General features: G+C 36.6%; 2 protein-coding genes across 7 annotated transcripts in view; one reads left to right on the top strand and one right to left on the bottom strand.

Moving 5' to 3' along the window:
* ppfia2 (protein tyrosine phosphatase, receptor type, f polypeptide (PTPRF), interacting protein (liprin), alpha 2) overlaps window positions 1–8,725 on the top strand; it is a 209,640-nt gene extending 200,915 nt beyond the window's left edge. For all 5 annotated transcript variants that reach the window (XM_031898888.1, XM_031898887.1, XM_031898889.1 and 2 more), the window contains 7 exons: window positions 1,158–1,333; window positions 2,294–2,391; window positions 3,588–3,763; window positions 4,698–4,766; window positions 5,123–5,282; window positions 6,610–6,700; window positions 7,378–8,725. In XM_031898888.1, the coding sequence (XP_031754748.1) occupies window positions 1,158–1,333; window positions 2,294–2,391; window positions 3,588–3,763; window positions 4,698–4,766; window positions 5,123–5,282; window positions 6,610–6,668 (738 nt within the window). In that variant the 3' untranslated portion in view covers window positions 6,669–6,700; window positions 7,378–8,725. The remainder of the gene's footprint in view (window positions 1–1,157; window positions 1,334–2,293; window positions 2,392–3,587; window positions 3,764–4,697; window positions 4,767–5,122; window positions 5,283–6,609; window positions 6,701–7,377) is intronic.
* Window positions 8,726–11,243: 2,518 nt separating this feature from the next.
* acss3 (acyl-CoA synthetase short chain family member 3) overlaps window positions 11,244–19,149 on the bottom strand; it is a 47,101-nt gene continuing 39,195 nt past the window's right edge. For both annotated transcript variants that reach the window (XM_002931620.5, XM_031898886.1), the window contains exons 12-17: window positions 16,647–16,710; window positions 15,911–15,992; window positions 15,162–15,284; window positions 13,320–13,419; window positions 13,068–13,243; window positions 11,244–12,337 (exon numbers count right to left, since the gene is read on the bottom strand). In XM_002931620.5, coding sequence (XP_002931666.2) covers window positions 12,269–12,337; window positions 13,068–13,243; window positions 13,320–13,419; window positions 15,162–15,284; window positions 15,911–15,992; window positions 16,647–16,710 — 614 coding nt within the window. In that variant the 3' untranslated portion in view covers window positions 11,244–12,268. The remainder of the gene's footprint in view (window positions 12,338–13,067; window positions 13,244–13,319; window positions 13,420–15,161; window positions 15,285–15,910; window positions 15,993–16,646; window positions 16,711–19,149) is intronic.

Here is a 19,149-nt window from a genome sequence, read left to right as displayed (position 1 = left end):
AAGTGGCGGGAGGCCACGAAACGCGTCAAGCGCCAAAGTCCTCTCAAGGGATGTACTTGTGGTGCTCCGCTTTTTGTTTTATTGCTATACATACATACATTCATAGAGGCGGGGAAGGCAATATATGATTAACAGCTGGGATTTTTAAATGCTTTTATAATAGGTATTGATGGGGTAATGAAAAGATGATTTTGAGTTTGATGTTTAATTTGAAAAGGGCTTTTATTATACAGCTTTTTATGTCTGGGTGACAGATCCACTTTAAAGAAAAATAAAGAAAAGAAAATGATCCCAGCGTCCCAAATAACATAGATACAAAGCTGACACCTTTGTGAGCCTGAGTTAATGCCTTACATCTAGTGGCAACTTTATATAATGCAGGTTTTAGTAAATAACTGCTTAGTATCATATCAGAAAAAAAGAAAGAAAAAAGAGGAGAGAAAGAATGAATAAATATACATATTTCTTAATCTATCTGGCTTTGACACATAAGTAAATGCATATCTTATTTATACCCTCTGTAACAATGCAAACCCCATGTTTAATCCAATTACTTATGGAGGGTGAAGCACAGATTAAACCAAAAGATTTAGCTGTATATCATAAGTAGGTAGATTTTCTAAGGTGGATTCCTAGGTTCCTAGGGGTTAATTGGACTAAAAATAATATAACATTTAGTAAACTTAGAGAATCTTACTATATGGTGTATCTTAAGAGATAATTCAGGATTTCTTTATTTACACCTTCTTCTGTAGACCATGCATGCACTGTGATTGTGAACTGTGATCAAATGAAATTTTTCATGGCAATCAGCACACAGTACCCTTTTACTTTACTTCAATCCACGTTTTTAAAAATGCCCCTTGTGAGCTTGCCCTTATGTTCTGAAGAGAGTTTATTTTGTTTCTCTTGTGTTACTTGCCTGATGGTTGCACATTCCACTGCTTATTGGTTTCTGAGCTTGTATTCATTAATAGGTGTATTAGACTGAAAATTACTGTTAAGTGAACTGCTTCTTCTAGAAGAAATTAGGTGGGCTACTGGTGCCTCAGTACCATTGCTGCCTGGTATGGTCATAGCAAAATGTGATTTCCTTCAAGCTTTGTTTAAATATGTAATATATTGACATAATAGTTCCTTTGGATATTACCTTACAGACATTGGCATATGGCGATATGAACCATGAGTGGATTGGGAATGAATGGCTTCCTAGTCTGGGCTTACCGCAGTACAGAAGTTACTTCATGGAATGCCTTGTAGATGCCCGGATGCTAGACCATTTAACAAAAAAAGATCTTCGAGTGCACTTAAAAATGGTGGATAGCTTTCATCGGTAGGTTTATATAAAAGTGTTATTCACTGATAGCGTCTTACTATTCTTTTCAATGTTTGTGTTTGAATATAATTACATTTATTTTGATAGAAATGATCAGTTTGGTATATGCCTTTATTTCACACGTGAAGGAACCTGATAAATTCCAAAGTATAAGTCAGCTCTCTGATAGTAGTTTTCCTTCAGTAGGATAATTGGCTTTAAGGCTCATGGCACACTTGCCCCTATAGTTAGTGAAAGGAACATTTCCCAGGAGCAGTAACCCATAGCAGCCAATACGATGCTTGCTTTTATACAGGTGCCCAGTAACTGTTTCCTGCTAACAGACCTCTATAGGTGATAATAAGTCTTGCAAACTTTGCTCCTGATATTGCAACAGCCTATGTGTTTTCAGTAGTGATGAGCGAATTTGTCCCATTTTGCTTTGCGGAAAAATTAGCGAAACATGTGTGTCGCATGATTTTTTTTTACACGGCAGCACCCTTTTTTTGACACCTATTTTGCCACGACCACAACTTTTTTTTTCTCTGAAGTTTCAAGAAACAATTCACCAATGGCGAAATGCGGAAATACGCTGTGAATCTATGCCTGCCGAAAAAATTCGCTCATCACTAGTTTTCAGGATAAAACAGCTGGTAACAGGTAGTTTCCATTAAAACAAATGACATGCTGTATGGTAAGTTACTTTGCTTCCAATGGGAAACACCAGCAGAGAATATGCTGCATGTTCCATGAGCCTGAGTGGAACTACTCTGGTGCCACTAAGCAATTACAGTGCTGTGAATGCCTGAGCAGGAAGTCTGTATAGATTTTAAAACACCTGCCATGGACGCACAAATACCGAATATATATATTCAGAAAAAATATTCACTCAGATCCTAAAAAATATTACATATAAACCCATATAAACCCTGCAAATATCTCTAAATACTGTCTTTTCATTTGTCTTAAAATTCACAGAACAAGTTTGCAGTATGGCATAATGTGCTTGAAAAAATTAAACTATGATAGGAAGGAGCTGGAAAGGAGAAGAGAAACAAGCCAGCATGAAATTAAAGGTATGTATTCCCTCTTGTCTCCTTAATAGAATGTTTCTAGAATGATAGCTTCCTAAACAATTTCTGTTGGTTAAATCTTGTATGGACATTAATGTCTGCCATCACGGGGACAGGAAGGAATGTTTCCCCTTTTGAGGCAAAGGTTTTATTTAGACAAAAAAAGCGAACTTGATGGACTTATGGAGTTTTGTACTTTAAAGTACTATGTCATTTTACTGCTATGTTACTACATCTAGCATACCAAGCATAAGTGCTCAATAAATGTTTGTAATATTTCTGTACAAGTAAGTAGTGTCTTTATCAAACATACATAAATGCAAAGATCAAAAGTGACACAAATTGATCACTATAGGACATTGCCTTGTTACCTTAGCTTTCTGTATCTTTTGGGAACCCCCATGTACAGTGTTGCAGGAGCAAGCCGTCCCCATATGCCGAATCAGAACAATTAAAGGGGACCTGACACCTTAAGAAATAATTCAAAATACTTTTCTATCATGTTACTTGAGCAAAATAAACTTTAATTACTATATAAATTATTCAAATATTCTTTCCTTTAGTCTTGAAATTCACAAGACATTCACAAGCAGACAGGTGCCATTTTGTTATTAAGATTAGCTTTGCATCATGCCAAAATCTTGTTTATGCACCAGAATTGGGGACCTGATGTCTATGTCAATGCATAGGCACACAATTGTAGACTGTAAGAAGGGAGGGGAATGTGAGGGGTGCAGTGACATCTAGGGAGTGCTGAAGGGAAAGTGAAAGTAATCTACTGCCCTCCTCCGTGCCTCAGGTGATATGACAGCTCAGATTTTGAATGACATTTACAGATGTTAGAATAAAAAAAAGGATTTGGGTTTTATAATTTGCTGAGGACTTTTATTATACAGCTTTTTATGTAGGAGTGACAGGTCTCCTTTAAATACTTGTGTTATTTTAAAGAGCAGAACATTACAATGAGTCTGATAGGACATCAATAACAAGGGCCTCTTCAGCTGTACAATTCATGCCTCCCTGTTAGTAAAAAGCAGATGCTGCAATATGAAATTGCAATTTGCCACATTATAATTTATATACAATCCATACAAATGTAACACACCTGACACAGAGTATACAAAACACTAATACAGTTTGTAGTTGTACATTTCTTTTACACGAAATGAACACCAATTGAAAAATGTTTTTATTTGTAGATGTGTTAGTGTGGAGCAATGATCGTGTGATTCGCTGGATCCAAGCAATAGGCCTTAGAGATTATGCAAACAACATACTGGAGAGTGGAATCCACGGGTCACTTATTGCCTTGGATGAGAACTTTGACTACACAAGTTTAGCTCTTTTGTTACAAATCCCAACACAAAATACTCAGGTGAGACTCTTAATCCTCTTTATACCACACTGATTTGATTTACATTAATGGGCTCATTTATCAGTTTTCGAGTTTATGAATTCAAGATTATTTTCTTAAATCGAATAAACCTGCATGTCAAATGTTTGCTTATTAATAAGGAGAACTTGTTTGAATAAAAAACTCAAATACCTCAAATTTTTGCAAGTTTACAAATTCCAAAAACTCGAAAATTCAGGTTTGCCAACATGGCAACACTCACTGACTTCTATAGAAACTCGCTTTTAGATGATGGACTACTGGTGCTTTTAGAGGGAGAATTTGTACAGTCAAGCATTTTGCACTTAATAAATAGCAGACATTCGTTTTTGACCCATAATTTGAATTTTTAAAGAAAAAATACTTGAATCATGAAAAAAATCAAATCAATTGAATGTTAATAAATCACCCCCAAAATCTTAAATTATTTCTTAGAACATTTTATAGGTATTAAATGCCTATAATATCTATCAGCTTAATAAAAGGGGGTAGTCTAACATAGATCGACTACACCTGCTATAACAGCAAGGGGTGCTCCATTTCCTCCTGTGCATGTTAATTCTCCCTTTTCCATCTTATCTTCACTCCTTTTCCTCTCTTCTCTTCCCTTGTCCCTTTAGTTTTGTTTGTTCCTATTACATTTTATCCCCCTATTTTTATATTTCTCTCTTCTCTTCTTCTCTTTTTATCCTTTCCTCCCTTTTCCATTACTATTTTCCCAAATATCCCTCCCCCCCTTGAATCTAATTTTAATTCAATCAGTCTTTGTCTTGGCTTTTCGGCAGGGGCATTATTAAATGTTATTGTATTTGACTGTCATATGTTTTGTATTTTATTAAACTAGAGATTGTTTAACACACTGACTAATCCAAAGCTATTAGAGGAAGTTCATATCATTCTCACTTGAATATTTCAGGCACGGCAGATCCTGGAAAGAGAATACAATAATTTATTGGCTTTGGGAACTGAAAGGCGCCTTGATGAGGTAAACAGCTAAATTGTTCAAACTGTTGATTCATTAGTGCTATGAGCAATGTTTCATAATAAAGCAGCAAATAAGGTGTTGAAATCAAAAGATTCAGGAATCTGTTTTTTAACACACATCAGAATCCTGTACTGAATTTTTTTTATTTATTTTTTTTTAAAAGAGCAATTTTTTGGGCAAATTAACATGAGGCAAACTCATTTTTTCACTATTCCATGCACCCTCAGCCATGCTGCTTTAAGGATAAGAACACAAAGGCCATTTTTGAGCTTGTTGACTTTCAAAAAACATTGTAACCAAATTTACTGAAGAAAACTCAGACTCGGTTTCATTTTTGTCATATTTTGTATTGCTAGAGTGATGACAAGAACTTCAGACGTGGGCCCTCCTGGAGGAGGCAGTTTCCACCACGTGAAGTGCACGGAATCAGCATGATGCCAGGTTCTTCGGAAACACTGCCAGCAGGATTCAGATTAACAACAACATCCGGGCATTCACGGAAAATGACAACAGATGGTATGGCTTTATATTTTTAGCTCTGACTGGAGAAACAGAATATAATATATTGTATACTTGCCTCAGATTGACAACACTATTAATATAACACAAAAATGTATTGTCTTAAATGTGTGGTCTGTTGCTAAGGTTCCAGTATAGAACTGAAAATTACTAAGATACAGACAAATGTTTTTCTTCCTGTCTTTCTATAAAAATTCTACATGGATTTTATTGGTGGGCTTATGGGCATAGCAGTGTCAGATCCAGAGCATGCCTAATACTTTCACATATAACATCCAGATTCTCATACCCATACTGTTCAGAGGCAGAATAAGTTATGTCAAAGACACCTGAATCTCAGGAGAACAACCTATGCTCAGTGGAATATTTTTGGGGTCTTGAGAGGTACTAGGCATAGAATGTTTATTCTTTTCTAAAAATAAAATCAAGTTCATTAGATGACATTATAGACAGATAGCAGGGATCTTTTTTTTGACAAGGTTTGAAAAGGTTCAAAGAACAAGAGACTACTAGTGATGGGCGAAAGGCATGGATTCGCAGCGAATTTCCGCGTTTTGCCATTGGCGGATTGTTTTGCAAAATGGATGAAAAAATTTGCAGCGGAAAAATTTGCCGCACGTCCAAAAATTGTCGCCCGCATCAAAAGAATATCCGTGCGTCCAAAAAGAAGAGTCACGGGCGTCAAAAGAATAGCCGCAGGCGACAAAAGAATAGCCGCGCTACAAAAAAATAGCCGCGGGCGACAAAAGAATATCCGCGTGACAAAAGAATAGCTGCGGGTGACAAAATAGCCGTGCAACAAAAGAATAGTTGCAGGCGACAATTTTTTTTGACGCACAACAATTTTGCCATTTCGCCAATTTTTCGGCGAAGCGAAACGGGACAGATTCGCTCATCACTAAAGACTACTCCTTTAGACTTTACAAATTGTTCAGTTTTGAACATTCATATATCTATTATATTCAGAAGTTATATGACTGGCAGTTCTGGATGTGCCTGACATCAGTTGTTCTAGTAGTTGTGGGGAGGAGAGCAGAGCTAGGCCAAAACACATTGTGGTTATAGGGGATTCAATTATTCGGACAGTGGTCATCAGCATTGCTACAACCGAACAATGTGTTGTATTCCTGGTGCCAGGATTTGGCATGTGGTTATCGTGCCATATATATTTTGACATTTTAAAGAGTTCTGTGCTCTGTTGTGAGCTAAATCAGCTTTTGCAGAGTATGTAGAAGATCAAAAGTACAATATATATAACACTGATATGTTCTACTAAACCTTCTACTTGTTCATATTTCCACTTCTACTATTTTCATATTTCCAGTTGCCCCTTCAGGAATACAGAGATTAGACAGCTCCACGGTCCGTACATACTCATGTTGATGACTCTGACAAGAGCAAAGCACCAAGTTGCTGTAGGTATTCTACCTTGATTTGTGCTTGCTTCCATACATTTTTCTTTCTGCTCCGATATCAGAATAATGGCATTCTTATCAAACCGAACAATAGTTTTGAATGATACATGAGGAGAATAATGAAGACCCAAGAGACAAACATCACTATAACAGACCTACTGCAATCTATCAGTATATAATGAAATTCTCCAAGTCAATGCAAGCCTTTATTAGTCCTTCCAATAAGCAGACAATGTCCTGCAGCTAGACATAAATAATTGCTCTTTCAGATTCAGAAATGTGAAGAATTTGAGCATGTCCTCTATTGTCAAAATTTCAAGGGCACTGGGTAATCTCTTCTCCATCAGTTTACTCCTATACTCTTCCTCACACTGTCCATTGTGGTAATAAACATACATTGCAGTAGGTCTTATTTATCTCTATACAGAGATGCCAGTATGGCACTCCAATGGACTCCAGCTCAGGGGTGGCAAGGTGTGTTGTTGGCAAAAAATAAATGTACTTTTCATCTATTCTGTTAACCTTGACCCCCTTTGAGACCCAATTATAAGTAAATACACATACATTTGTTTCATAACAAAACCTGGTCTGCTGCAATCCACATTTTCATTTTATCATGATTTTGCTCTTTTAATTGGATTATTCTCTGTCTTGTCGCCTTTCTGAATATTTCATAGGTTTCATATTAATAACTATCTACCTGAAGTGCACTACCTAGGGCACCTATCATGGGAAACCGCCCAGATGGCAGAACAAGCACTGATCTAAAATGTGAAGTTCTTTTTATGTACTGCATTATCATATACTTCATTTGAGAGACAGAGAACAAAGTATCTACTACTGCAAGGAGGTCTCCACTTCATTCGTGATGATACAAGTGCGCCCAGCTGAATGAGAGGGAACTAATCATTTTTTGTTCTGTTTTACTGTAAAATATTAGAGATATTTAAGTATTTAATGTGTATTTATTTTATGAAGTGTAAGTCATTTATTTTATGATGTGTAAATGGTTATAAATATGATTTTTTTAAAAAAAGAAATAAATAAAACAAAGTTCATTGAGTCTGTGTGGAAAGACCTGACAAACTGGCGTCAGTGATGTTTGTACCTTTCCATATCACTGTTTATACAATAATTTTTGGATCGTAATAGACTAGTTCATTTAGGAACGTAAGATGCTACAACATGTTCCTTCTAAGAACCTCTTACAGCTGCATACCTGCCTCTGGTTACAGATAGATAGGGTGTGATATGACTACAGAGCCCCATTGGACCTGTGAATGACCACGCCATGTGACACACTTAGAGAAGCACTGTGACGGCTCTTTAATCAATGAACTGTTTACATTAGTCAATAGCAATCACTGAAATTCAATAAATGATCTTTGTGAAACAAAGTCATTATATTATGTAACCTGTGGACCAAGAAAAAAAAATCTTTCATTTCTCTTTGCTGTTAAGATGCCAAAGTCTGTGGGATACTCTGATCCGACAGCCTGGCAGACACTTACTTTTTACTATTTAAACCAACTAATTCCTTTACAAAGGGTGTCTGGGTAAAGGAAATCTCTCTTTATGCTTTTAGCCAAGATGGCCTTGTCAAGACTTCCCAGAAGTCTGCTATATTAGAGGAAATAATTAAGACTGAATGGTTGAGATATGCTGTATGTATACATATATATGTACAAATATATAGAGAGAGATATATATACGCACTAACATATATATGTATACGTAGAATATTACCTTCTGTGGCTTTATTTGTTGTAGCAACTGTCTCTTATTCTTTAATGGTTTCTATTGGAAATTGCGAAGTAGACGTTGAATACAATAAGTTACCTATTTGCTAAACTCCTGCTGCTTGACTTTAGCTTGACACCTGTCTTTTAGTTCCTCTTCTCAGCAACTGCACGCTCATAAAGCTTTATTTTATTGTCATATCTCATTTTTAACCAATCAAAGTTGGACATTTATGGTGACATGTTTTTTCCTTCCATTGTGAATAAAAGGGAAAACAAAATGAAACACTGTTTATTTGCTTATTATCATTTCCCATTCTTAGTTTACATTTAATTCTACCTGAACATTTTGGAGGTGAACAGTGTCTAATGATGGGTCAGTAAATGTATTTCCCTCCAGACCCTCTCAGAACAGAAAAGACAAAACTACATGAGTAAAAGGAAATATATTTCTCCAGGTAAGTTAAAAAAAGGTGTTTATTCAAAACGCAACTTAATTCCTAAATCCCACAACACTATTTTACTAACTATACAAAAATTGTTTCCTGTTAGAAATACATATTTTTGTCTCTTGAGTAACATGGTTTTTGTGGAAGACTATATATACCTTGGCTGGCCACAAGAGGGAGCACTGGGAATATAAGTATAGCTTCTTTTCACACAAATGGTATAATTATTTTGGGGTTTTACCAATGTTTTTCTGATAAGCAGCATTTTTGAAATGTGGCTTAGCAGTAATACATATATTGTAAAACTATAGTCATGGCCATCATTTACTAGTCTTCCCAATATGAACGATGTGCGATTATTCAAAACTGAACAGCATGTAAAATTCCTTACAACATTTTTTTGGATCTTTAGAACCTGTAGAAATAATATTTTTTAATCTAGTTCATCTTACTTGCCATGACTGGCAACCACACATGTTAATGCATAAGTGAAACATCCTGGGAATATGAATCCATTGAAATATTTTCATTAGTATTCAATGCTAAAGCTTAGCCAGTGAACCTTTGTTTACAGTGGAAGATTTCTCAAATCCATTTCGATCCTCTGGTGAGTGTACAATATACATACACCATATGGGTCACAGAGGGTCTTAAAGGACAGCTAAACCCGCCCCCAGACAAAAGCCCCACACTGCCCACCATTGAGCCCCCTCCCTGCTTCCTCTCTGCAGAGTCTATTTCAATGAAAAGTGGTCAGCTTTCCAAACTGAGGCTATAGATGCAGAATAGCACAATGTAGATAACCGGAACCATATTTTGTATATTCCGGTTGCCTTTGGATCAATTCGCCAACACAGAGCTTGCTGGCACAATTGAAGATACTCCAGAATTACCTTCAATGTCTCCTCTAAGGAGACAATACGTAGACTGTTCTAACTGTATGACAAACATAAGGACTCAGCTTTAGGTTCTTCCTACTTAGCTGGGTTCTATTCACAGGAGAATAATATGCTGTTGAGCTGATTAGTTGATTAGTTGCTATGGGCAACATCACCAGTGATGTTGGTTTACACACTATAATAGCGTGTCCTTAATTGAAAGGTGTCTGTGGGCCATAGACAGTGTCAGAGTGGCCAGCCAGAGTACTAAAGGGGTTCCTGGTGAGCCCCAATAAGGTTCTCTGGTTGGCACTAGGAGACCAAGTCTGACACTGCCAGTAGGCTAGCTTTGGGAACATTACCTAGAGGTAAAGTAATCTGTATAATACTGTCAATACTTCTAAATATTGTCAATACTACCCGGATTCACATTCATTATGTATGATTTTCATATGTGCTTAAGGCTACATTTATATAGAGTGAATGTAGTAGTGCTTACTATGTGGGCACACATGCTGGTTTCCATGAATGTCGCAGTTACTGTCAGAGGGATATCCAAGTCTTTGTAGTTATAGAAATCAAAAAGTTGTCAACATTTTAAATTGCTACTGAAATTCCATTATTTCTATACCATTTTAATGAATATAGATGGGTCGGAATCTATTAATGATTCCTCTCATTTTGCCTAGAAGATATTTTTCATCCTCCCTTTGGAAATACCTGAATATACCTTTACAACAGGCTGAATATAAATCCCTGCTGGTAAAACATAACAATTGCAAAATTACTCCCAGAGCAAAGGTTTTTTAGGACACTTTGTCACCCCCAGGAAAGGAAATTTCCCATGTATGAAAAAGTGCCCTGTGTGCGCCAACAGACAGCACAATCACCAAAAATGCAGAAGATATTTTTGTGCCATTATGTAGGTTCACTACATGTGCCTTCCATGCACAGATTTTAATAGATACAAGAGGAGTGGATATTATTGGGTGCTTTGTCATCTGTGGGAGATTCTATTTCCCATTTACAACAAAGCTTCCCCTCTACATCACCTAACCAAGCAACCTTATCATTTCTTATACAGAAACCAAAGTTCAAACTACGCCTATCTGTTTTTAGATAAAGGATTTCCTATCCTCCTTTCACCTTTGTCTTTTCTCCCACAATTATATTTTCATGATGCTGTAAATTCAATATCTATAATATCTCTTTTATAACAGGGCTAAATCTGCTCTACCCCATTGCCACCCTTATGCCTTATAAAGTATATATATATATATATATATATATATATATATATATATATATATATATATATATATATATATATATATATATAGTGTATTAACTTTAGGTTAGGTCGCTAGTGATTAACAGTTATAATTTAAAGTTTAGTTTATTACTTTGGGTTGTCCTTTTTTCCTTTTTTACCATCTAATCTGTCCCACACAAATGAAATTAAAGATATGGGCATAAATACTGTAAAACAGATTTTAATTACATTTTTAAAAAGAAAACAATAGCATTCTAGCAGCATTACCAGAGAAGAATTACAAAGAATCCAAACATTGTACAAACTGTAAATCTCTGCCCAATTATAAAAAAGTTTATAACCTGGAAAAATAATCACAGAGAACATTAAAAAGTAAAATGGCAAGAGAGAATGGTTATTTACTATACAGAGAGGTAACGGAGTTCACTTACAGGCTAGTAGTACAGTATCCTTACAGGTAACCAAAGGGAACCTATGTAATTCATAGCAACTGTAGTTTTTGTTTTTTTTTAAAGATAGCTCAAGAGATTATTCCTAGAATAGAGTAGAAACATTAGAACAAAGTTGTTTCACATCTAGGCTGGTGAAAAAAAACAAAATAAAAGTACATTGTATTTTCTATACATTCAGTAGGGCTCTCCTGCTAAGTTAATGCTTTTGCAGTCACTTGAGACTTGGACTTTTTACTCTGCTTTATTGTTTTTCAAGTAAAAAAACATCTCTTTTTTTAAGTCCTGTGCATTTGGTCTTCTCAGGAGTTTGTGCGTCAGACGTCAAAAATTGCTCTACGTTTCTATAGCAACATTACTATAGCAACAGAGGCTCAGTAGCATATTAGCAGCTAGGGACGACCTTACAAGATGTTGTTACAGAGTCTATATGGAGAAACATTTGCCATGTTCATACAATAGAAAGTTTCATTGTGGAATGAATAGGCTGCATAACTGTTAAAGTTTGTTGAGTGTATATCCTTCAGCTGTAAATAGGCCAAAATTCTCAGTAGCCATGAAATAAATGGGACTAGATACACATATTAAACTCTGCAAAATGTTCCAATCATTTTTGCACAAAATATGACTATGTGGCTTTTAAATGAACTCAAATGCTTGAAGCATAATTCATAGCCATTGCGGAGTAGTTTGCAGCCCCCTATTTCAGTTACTGTTATACAGGTAAGTATGCTAGAGAATGCGGAGTTGGGATTTATTACTGTCAGTATGTACATACAATTATATTATTGCTTTTACAGCATCTTCAACATATTTGAATACATCAGGGTCTTCAATAGTTGATCCAATCTGTAACAATACAAGCATAAACATTAGCTTTGTGAGGAGGGAAGGGTAAAAGGAACTGGATGAACATTTCTTCCAAACTGAACAAATAATCCCCTATCATGAGATATGATAGCGATATTTTTGGTTTAAAGGGGACTCTTAGCTGGTTGATCCAGGTCATGGGGTCAGAAGGTAAGTTTACCCATTGCGGGTAGGGTTGCGGATCTGGGAAGGGGGCATAGCAGGGGGTTGCGTTGCCGGTCTCCCTGACTAGACCCGTGCAGGTCTCTATGATGCACATTTTGAAGACTAGCATGCAGACTAGCATGTCTCCTGATGCACATTTTGAAAGGCGTGCAATATAGAGGATGCCCTTGTGCCACCCACCACTTCTCTATGCTGTGCTTAGAGAAGTAAAGAGTGAGGAGCAATGTTTTGCACTTCACGCACTTTGCACATTTCCCTATTTGCTGTCCATCAGGCACACAAAATAGGGGGAATATTGAAGCAGCAGATTGTGAAACATAAACATTACAAATCAGTGAGGACACAAGCAAATGGCTATGCAATAGGTAATTGTAGTGAAGGGCAAAAAGCAAATGTATGGTTTATCAGCATCTACTGTTTGTCATAGGCTGATATCTATAACATTTAGCACTATTTATAGCCAACTGCTTTGAGAGTGGACTGCAAAGGTCAAATTGCTTGTCATTAACATAAAATTAGGCACTGAATCAGTAAACTGAATTACCTTGTAAGATTTGCCATTTACAAGAGCAGAAAGTGTGGAGCGAGGTATCTTGCCCGAGCGGGTTTTTGGCAACTGCTTTACAATTACTACTTTCCGAAAAGCAGCAACAGGTCCAATATATTCTCTAACTAAGGCCACAATTTCATTTTCAATTGTTTCAGTTGTTTTGTCCACACCTAGAAATAAATTGTATGTATTAGAGATATTTTTATCCCAGTGGCAAAAGGGGCCAATAAAGGACAAATGTCTTACCATTCCTCAGTACACAAAGAGCGAGTGGAACATGCCCTTTCAGTGGATCTTCCAATCCCACTACAGCACAGTCTGCCACAGCCTTGTGCAATAGTACAGACTGTAAAAAGCAAACAACATGAAATATATAGATAAAAAGCTTGAGGTCTGCAACTGCAAATAATGCTGGACCTTTAATGTAGAAGTCATCAGAAAGAAAATCTACTTTATTTCTTACTTACTCAGAGGCCATGGGAAAACTTAGGGCAGTGGCACTCGGGGAGATTAGTGGCCTGTGATAAATCTTCACTACTGCAGGCGACTAATCTCCCCAACCTGCCATCCCACCAGCAAGAATGTAAATTGCCAGTGGGATGGCATACATGTTGCTTTGGTTTCCCGAAGTCACCTCACAAGGAAATTTCAGGTGACTTCAGAAAATCAAAGCGACACGTATGCTATGCCACCTGCGATTTACATTCTTGCCAGTGGGATGGCACATTGGGGAGAATTATTTGCCCACAATAGCGAAGATTTATCACAAGTGACTAATCTCCCTGTGTACCACTGCCCTTAAGGTGAAGACACACTAAGATCCAGTAGTAGCTACTTCTTCAAGCTACTTCACTTCAGACAATACCTTGCCATAGACAATACTGAGAATTGCCCCTGCTAAAACACACGTAGAGACAGTTATCAGTAAATGATCAACATTGTCTTTTTTAGTAGCCACAATATGTATCTGCTACTAGTAGCTCTTTGTGTCTTCACCCTAAAACTCAGCATCTTTCCCCCATTATAGAGAAACAGTGGTTATACAGCCCTTACCCTTACTATCTTAAGATTATCTTTAGTTAAGTGAGTTATTATATTTATACTGATTGCTGTAAAAATGTTTATGCTAATGTGAACTGCATTCAGAGCTAAACAGTATGGTGCTATAAACATAACTCCTGGCAGGCAATGACATACTGGCCAAGGGCAGGCAGTAAATACTTTCAACAATCCACAAACATGTGAATTTTGTTTATTACACCAATTGTCCAACTGATACCCCACACTATTATTTTGTATACGTCATTATTTTATTATACACATGCTAAACAAGTTTTCCTAAACTGTGGTGCTGATACTCCTGGGGGGCTGGGGCAGTGGCCAGAAGCATTACCCTGACAGACAGTTTAGGTAATAGTAGACAAGGGGATTTGTTGCCTGCAATAAAACTGCACTACCCATGGGTGACAAATCTCATGACAATCCCTTAGCATTATGTCCAAGTAAATAGTGTTAAAAAGGCTGAGCGTGCCTTCTGCTGCATTTTCCAGCAGTTATGCGAGAAACACTGACACCAAGCCTACAGTATTTTCAGAAGATTTGTCACTCACAAGTAGTGCAGATTTCTGGAAGCCGTCAAATCTCCTCATCTAATATTGTCCACTGGGTGAGCGCTGCAAAACATTACTATTGCTCTTCTAAAAACTCCTGATTTAACATGAAGGTTATTCAGAATAGATGTTAGACTAGGGCTGATACAGCCACGTTTTCATATATCTATACCTTGTTATAAGCTAAGGGGGAGCCTGACCAAATGTTCAACTTTCAAGAATGGCTTGAACCAAAAAGTCTTAACTACTGTTTTGATAGTTCTATCTCCTTTTACTATTTACCTTCACCCATTTTCACCATTCTATCAGTAATATTCTGTATTTGTACAACAGATTTTGACATTGTCCTTTCAAACCCTACATTATTGTAGTAGAAATCTTAAACAGGGCCATATTTATTTACTGACGTGATCTTAAAGCATTAATAAGGTTTAAATTACTGCTTAATATTCTGTTCTTAAGTTGCTGATTCATTTACCTCTTCAATTGCTCCTGCTGAAAGTCTGTGGCCAGCAACATTGATAACATCATCAACTCTAGAGAGGACATATATGTAACCATCTTCATCCTTGTACCCTGCGTCCATTGTGTCATAATATCCCTAATATATGCAATTATAAAGACAAGTAGTACACACTGAATCCATTTCAGCACTTAATAAATAAATAATGCAAAAAAGTGCCAATTATCAAAACAAATATGAATATACTCTTTAACCTTGTCATCATATCATTTGGATTATGCTTACTTCATCTGAATCTTTTAGTAGACTTTTGGTAGACTATTTGAACCACTTACAGTAGACCTCATTCACTAAAACTTTATTTTTGTGCACCCTGGCTCTTCATGGTAGACACCCCAAATTCATTACAAGGAGATTTTCTAACGACAATCTTCCCTATAGGTGTTACATAAACCGTCTTGCTGCTAGTTTTTCCAAAATTGTGAACTGATGCATTTTCACACCAATATCCTCTCTTGGTGTCTGTGCAGCAGCTGATGCCCTGCTATCAGTACAGTGACAAGCAAGTGCAGCCGGGCGCTCAATGGCTTTTCTCCAGAAAAAATGCATGAAAAATAAAAGCACGGCTCCAGTATTCAAACCAATACTCTAGCAACTCTAAATTAAGTTTGGGCCACCTACTTTAAAAAGCTTGGAGTCATGGTGCAACACTTTTATACTTTTATGGGACATTTATTATACTTATGTCCAAATGTAATACTCACTGGAAACTTTGTGAAATATAAATCCTGAAACATAGCATCATTCTTCCAGAGGGTGGCGAAAGCTCCTGGAGGTAAAGGCAATCTGAGGGGATAAGTAGCAAGCAATAACTTTCTCAGATTCTAAATGAATATTTTCAAATATAATGAAACATGCAATAGTGCAAGACCTGCTTCACTTCCGAGATGCTGTATTTAAAGTATTCCCTATTATTACAGAATGACATCTTCACAACAACACAAGATCTACTGTATATATACATATAATGGTGGTCCACTTTACTAGCCCTACATCCAGAATGATCTTTGCCTTAGTGCCCAGCTTTGGAGAAGTGCAATCAGTGCAAGCTACAGTGATTATTAATTAGTTCAGCTGTAAAAGTTAAAGGGGATATAAAACTATTTTTAAAGGCACTTTTTGTAGCCCATAGTAATAGAATTTATATATCTTGGACTTTGGTAATGATCTACTGAAGGTATAGTTCTCCTTTGTTATGAAAAAAAATGGTATCAAATTTACTTCAAAGAGTCAGATTTAGTGAAGGTTTATATTTCCATAGAAAAATATTTCATAAAAACTATCATTGTGGGAAATCTGCCAATTTGGTAGTTCTTCTTTCATAATAATCAAGAAGTTTTTTTTATTTCATCAACTTGAATGAGTCACAAAGTGGCAAGTCTGAGGCTGCATAAATATTAAGTAAAAAATAATAGTAGAAAAATAAATGTTGCTACTTACTTTACTACAATATTTCCTAATGTATTTGGATTTGCTTCTTGCATGTCGTTGTCCAGTATTTTAACTGTAAACAGAATGAAACAGATAGGAGTGAGACTGGATGGTAAAGTCGGGTGCTGAATGCCAGTGTTGCCTCATCGTGGCTATTGTTTGGCTGCAATAAAATAATAAAATCACTGTAATGGGTTTTTTTTACCTAACTGTTATTATTCTTGTTGCATTGACCTCAGCTCCATCATTAAGTATTTTTCTCCAGTGGGTCAGGGTGCAGCATTATTTTTTTTAAATGTAGCACCAACCTTGGTTTTCACTATCAACATCTTGCAATCTAAAGACATCCCTTCTGTGTGTTTGGACAGCTTGTACCTATGGTGCTTGTATCTGCGTAAAACAGGCAGGTAAAACTCCTAAAAAGGCTAAAATTGTATGATTAAGTGATGCCTCTGCATCCCAAATTGTTTTCCTTTTGGCTTTGCAAGGGCTATGGCACATGGGGTAGATTTCAGGCATGTGGCCAAAAATTTTAAAAAAAGTTCAACACCTCCAAATGGCTTGCCTGGAAGCAGCAGCATTGGTGCTTGTTAGCTATATAGGGCCAGAAAACTAGAGTGACATCAGGCAGCCAGGGATAATTCTCATCCTAGAGTCACTCTGAGGCACTTACCCCCCAGCAATTACCTTTCCTGCGCTGGAAGGGGTCTGGGGTGGGTCCATATCATGCTCTAGACGAATCTCTGGTTTAAAAACCAGATATATATGGTATATATTATTTTTGGTTCCATATATGGGTTCCAAACAATTAGAAATAAGGTGTCTGGTTACTACGGTGAGATAGACAGCAATAATGACTTGCTCCAGAAAAAACGCATATGTATATTTAATAATACATTTATAAATTGCAAATAAATGCTAACAAATACAAACAAATCTGTCTCTTCTCGTTTTAGTGAACATGGGAGCGGCATTAATTTTGTTGCAAGAATATTTGCAATGATAGGCAATAGTTTATAGACAATTTTTACAAACTTTACAAAACAGACGCCTAACACAGATTTCCACTTTTTTAAAAGAATGTGATATGTTTTCATACATAAAAGAATTCTACAACATAACATGAAGTTGAAGAAAAACCTGATCCCTAGTTACAAATCATACTAATCTAGAATCTTTTTTTTCTTTATTATAGCAACGTTACCACAAGAGGGCTCTCAAAGTCAACAAAAGCTTTGTCTACTGTAAATTTATTTGTTCTGTAAATTACTTTTTACTGTACACAACTTCCCTGTAATTTAAGAACAAAATGAATGCCAAGCAAAAATACAAATACAACAGTATTCTATAGATCCATTTTAAAGAAAAACAAGAAAATTGATCATAAACAATGTTACACAATAAAATTTTGGTGCAAAACCTAAAATAAAGATCTAATAACTAAAGACAGGACATATCTTGCCAGCAAGAAGCAAGCATTGATTTAGCATGTCGAGTGGGCTAAGAGATTATGCATTGTTAACCACCTTGGCATTCAAAACCTCTCCTCCATTGATCCTTGTCCTTATTTGTAAATACATTAATTAGTAAAGAATCTTATCTTCCCCTGAGCCACCATACTTCAGAACCTAGTGCAAGCATGCCACCCCTCTGGATAGATTTAATTGGGCTGCATAGTTTTGAGTCATCTGCAAACACTGATACATTACCTACACTGCTCACCCCCCAAGTCATTAAGAATATATTTATTAAAAGTGGACCCAATGTAAAACCCTTCAGCAGGCTACATAGAACCCTAGCCTAGACCAATAAGAATAATTTAACCTCGGGTCCCCAGATGACATATAGATAATCTTTTTGCGCATTTCTCTATTAAAGGAGAAGGAAAGGCTAGTAAAGAGTTAATCTCAAGCTGCAGGCATACCTTCAGTTGTCTCAATAGTGCCCTTAAAGGAACAGTAACACCAAAAAATGAAAGTGTATAAAAGTAAGTAAAATATAATGTGCTGCTGCCCTGCACTGGTAAAAGTTGTGTGTTTACTTCTGAAAGTCTACTATAATTTATATAATAAGCTGCTGTGTAGCCACGGGGGCAGCCATTCAAAGGAGAAAAGGCACAGGCACATAGCAGATAACAGATAAAACACTATTGTATTCTACAGAACTTATCTGTTATCTGCTATGTAACCTGTGCCTTTTCTCCTTTATCCCAGCTTGAATGACTGCCCTCGGGGCTACACAGCAGCTTATTATATAAATTATAGTAGTGTTACTGTAGCAAACACACCAGTTTTACCAGTGCAGGGCAACAGTGATTTATATTTTTATTACTTTAAAGCTCTTTTATTTTTTGGTGTTACTGTTCCTTTAAGTCTCCCCATATTTCACCTGTTCAGAAGATCTGAAGCCAAACAGGAAGAAAAAACGCTGAGCTGGGTAAAGAGGATTCCCATAATGCATCGCTCCAGCACTGACTCTGTGACCAGTACACAGCAGATGGTGCATGCGCATT

This window comes from Xenopus tropicalis, chromosome 3, assembly GCF_000004195.4.
Source record: "Xenopus tropicalis strain Nigerian chromosome 3, UCB_Xtro_10.0, whole genome shotgun sequence".
Classification (NCBI taxonomy): Eukaryota; Metazoa; Chordata; class Amphibia; order Anura; family Pipidae; genus Xenopus; species Xenopus tropicalis.
Note: the sequence above shows the minus strand (reverse complement) of the source record. Positions and strands in the feature narration are given on the sequence as shown.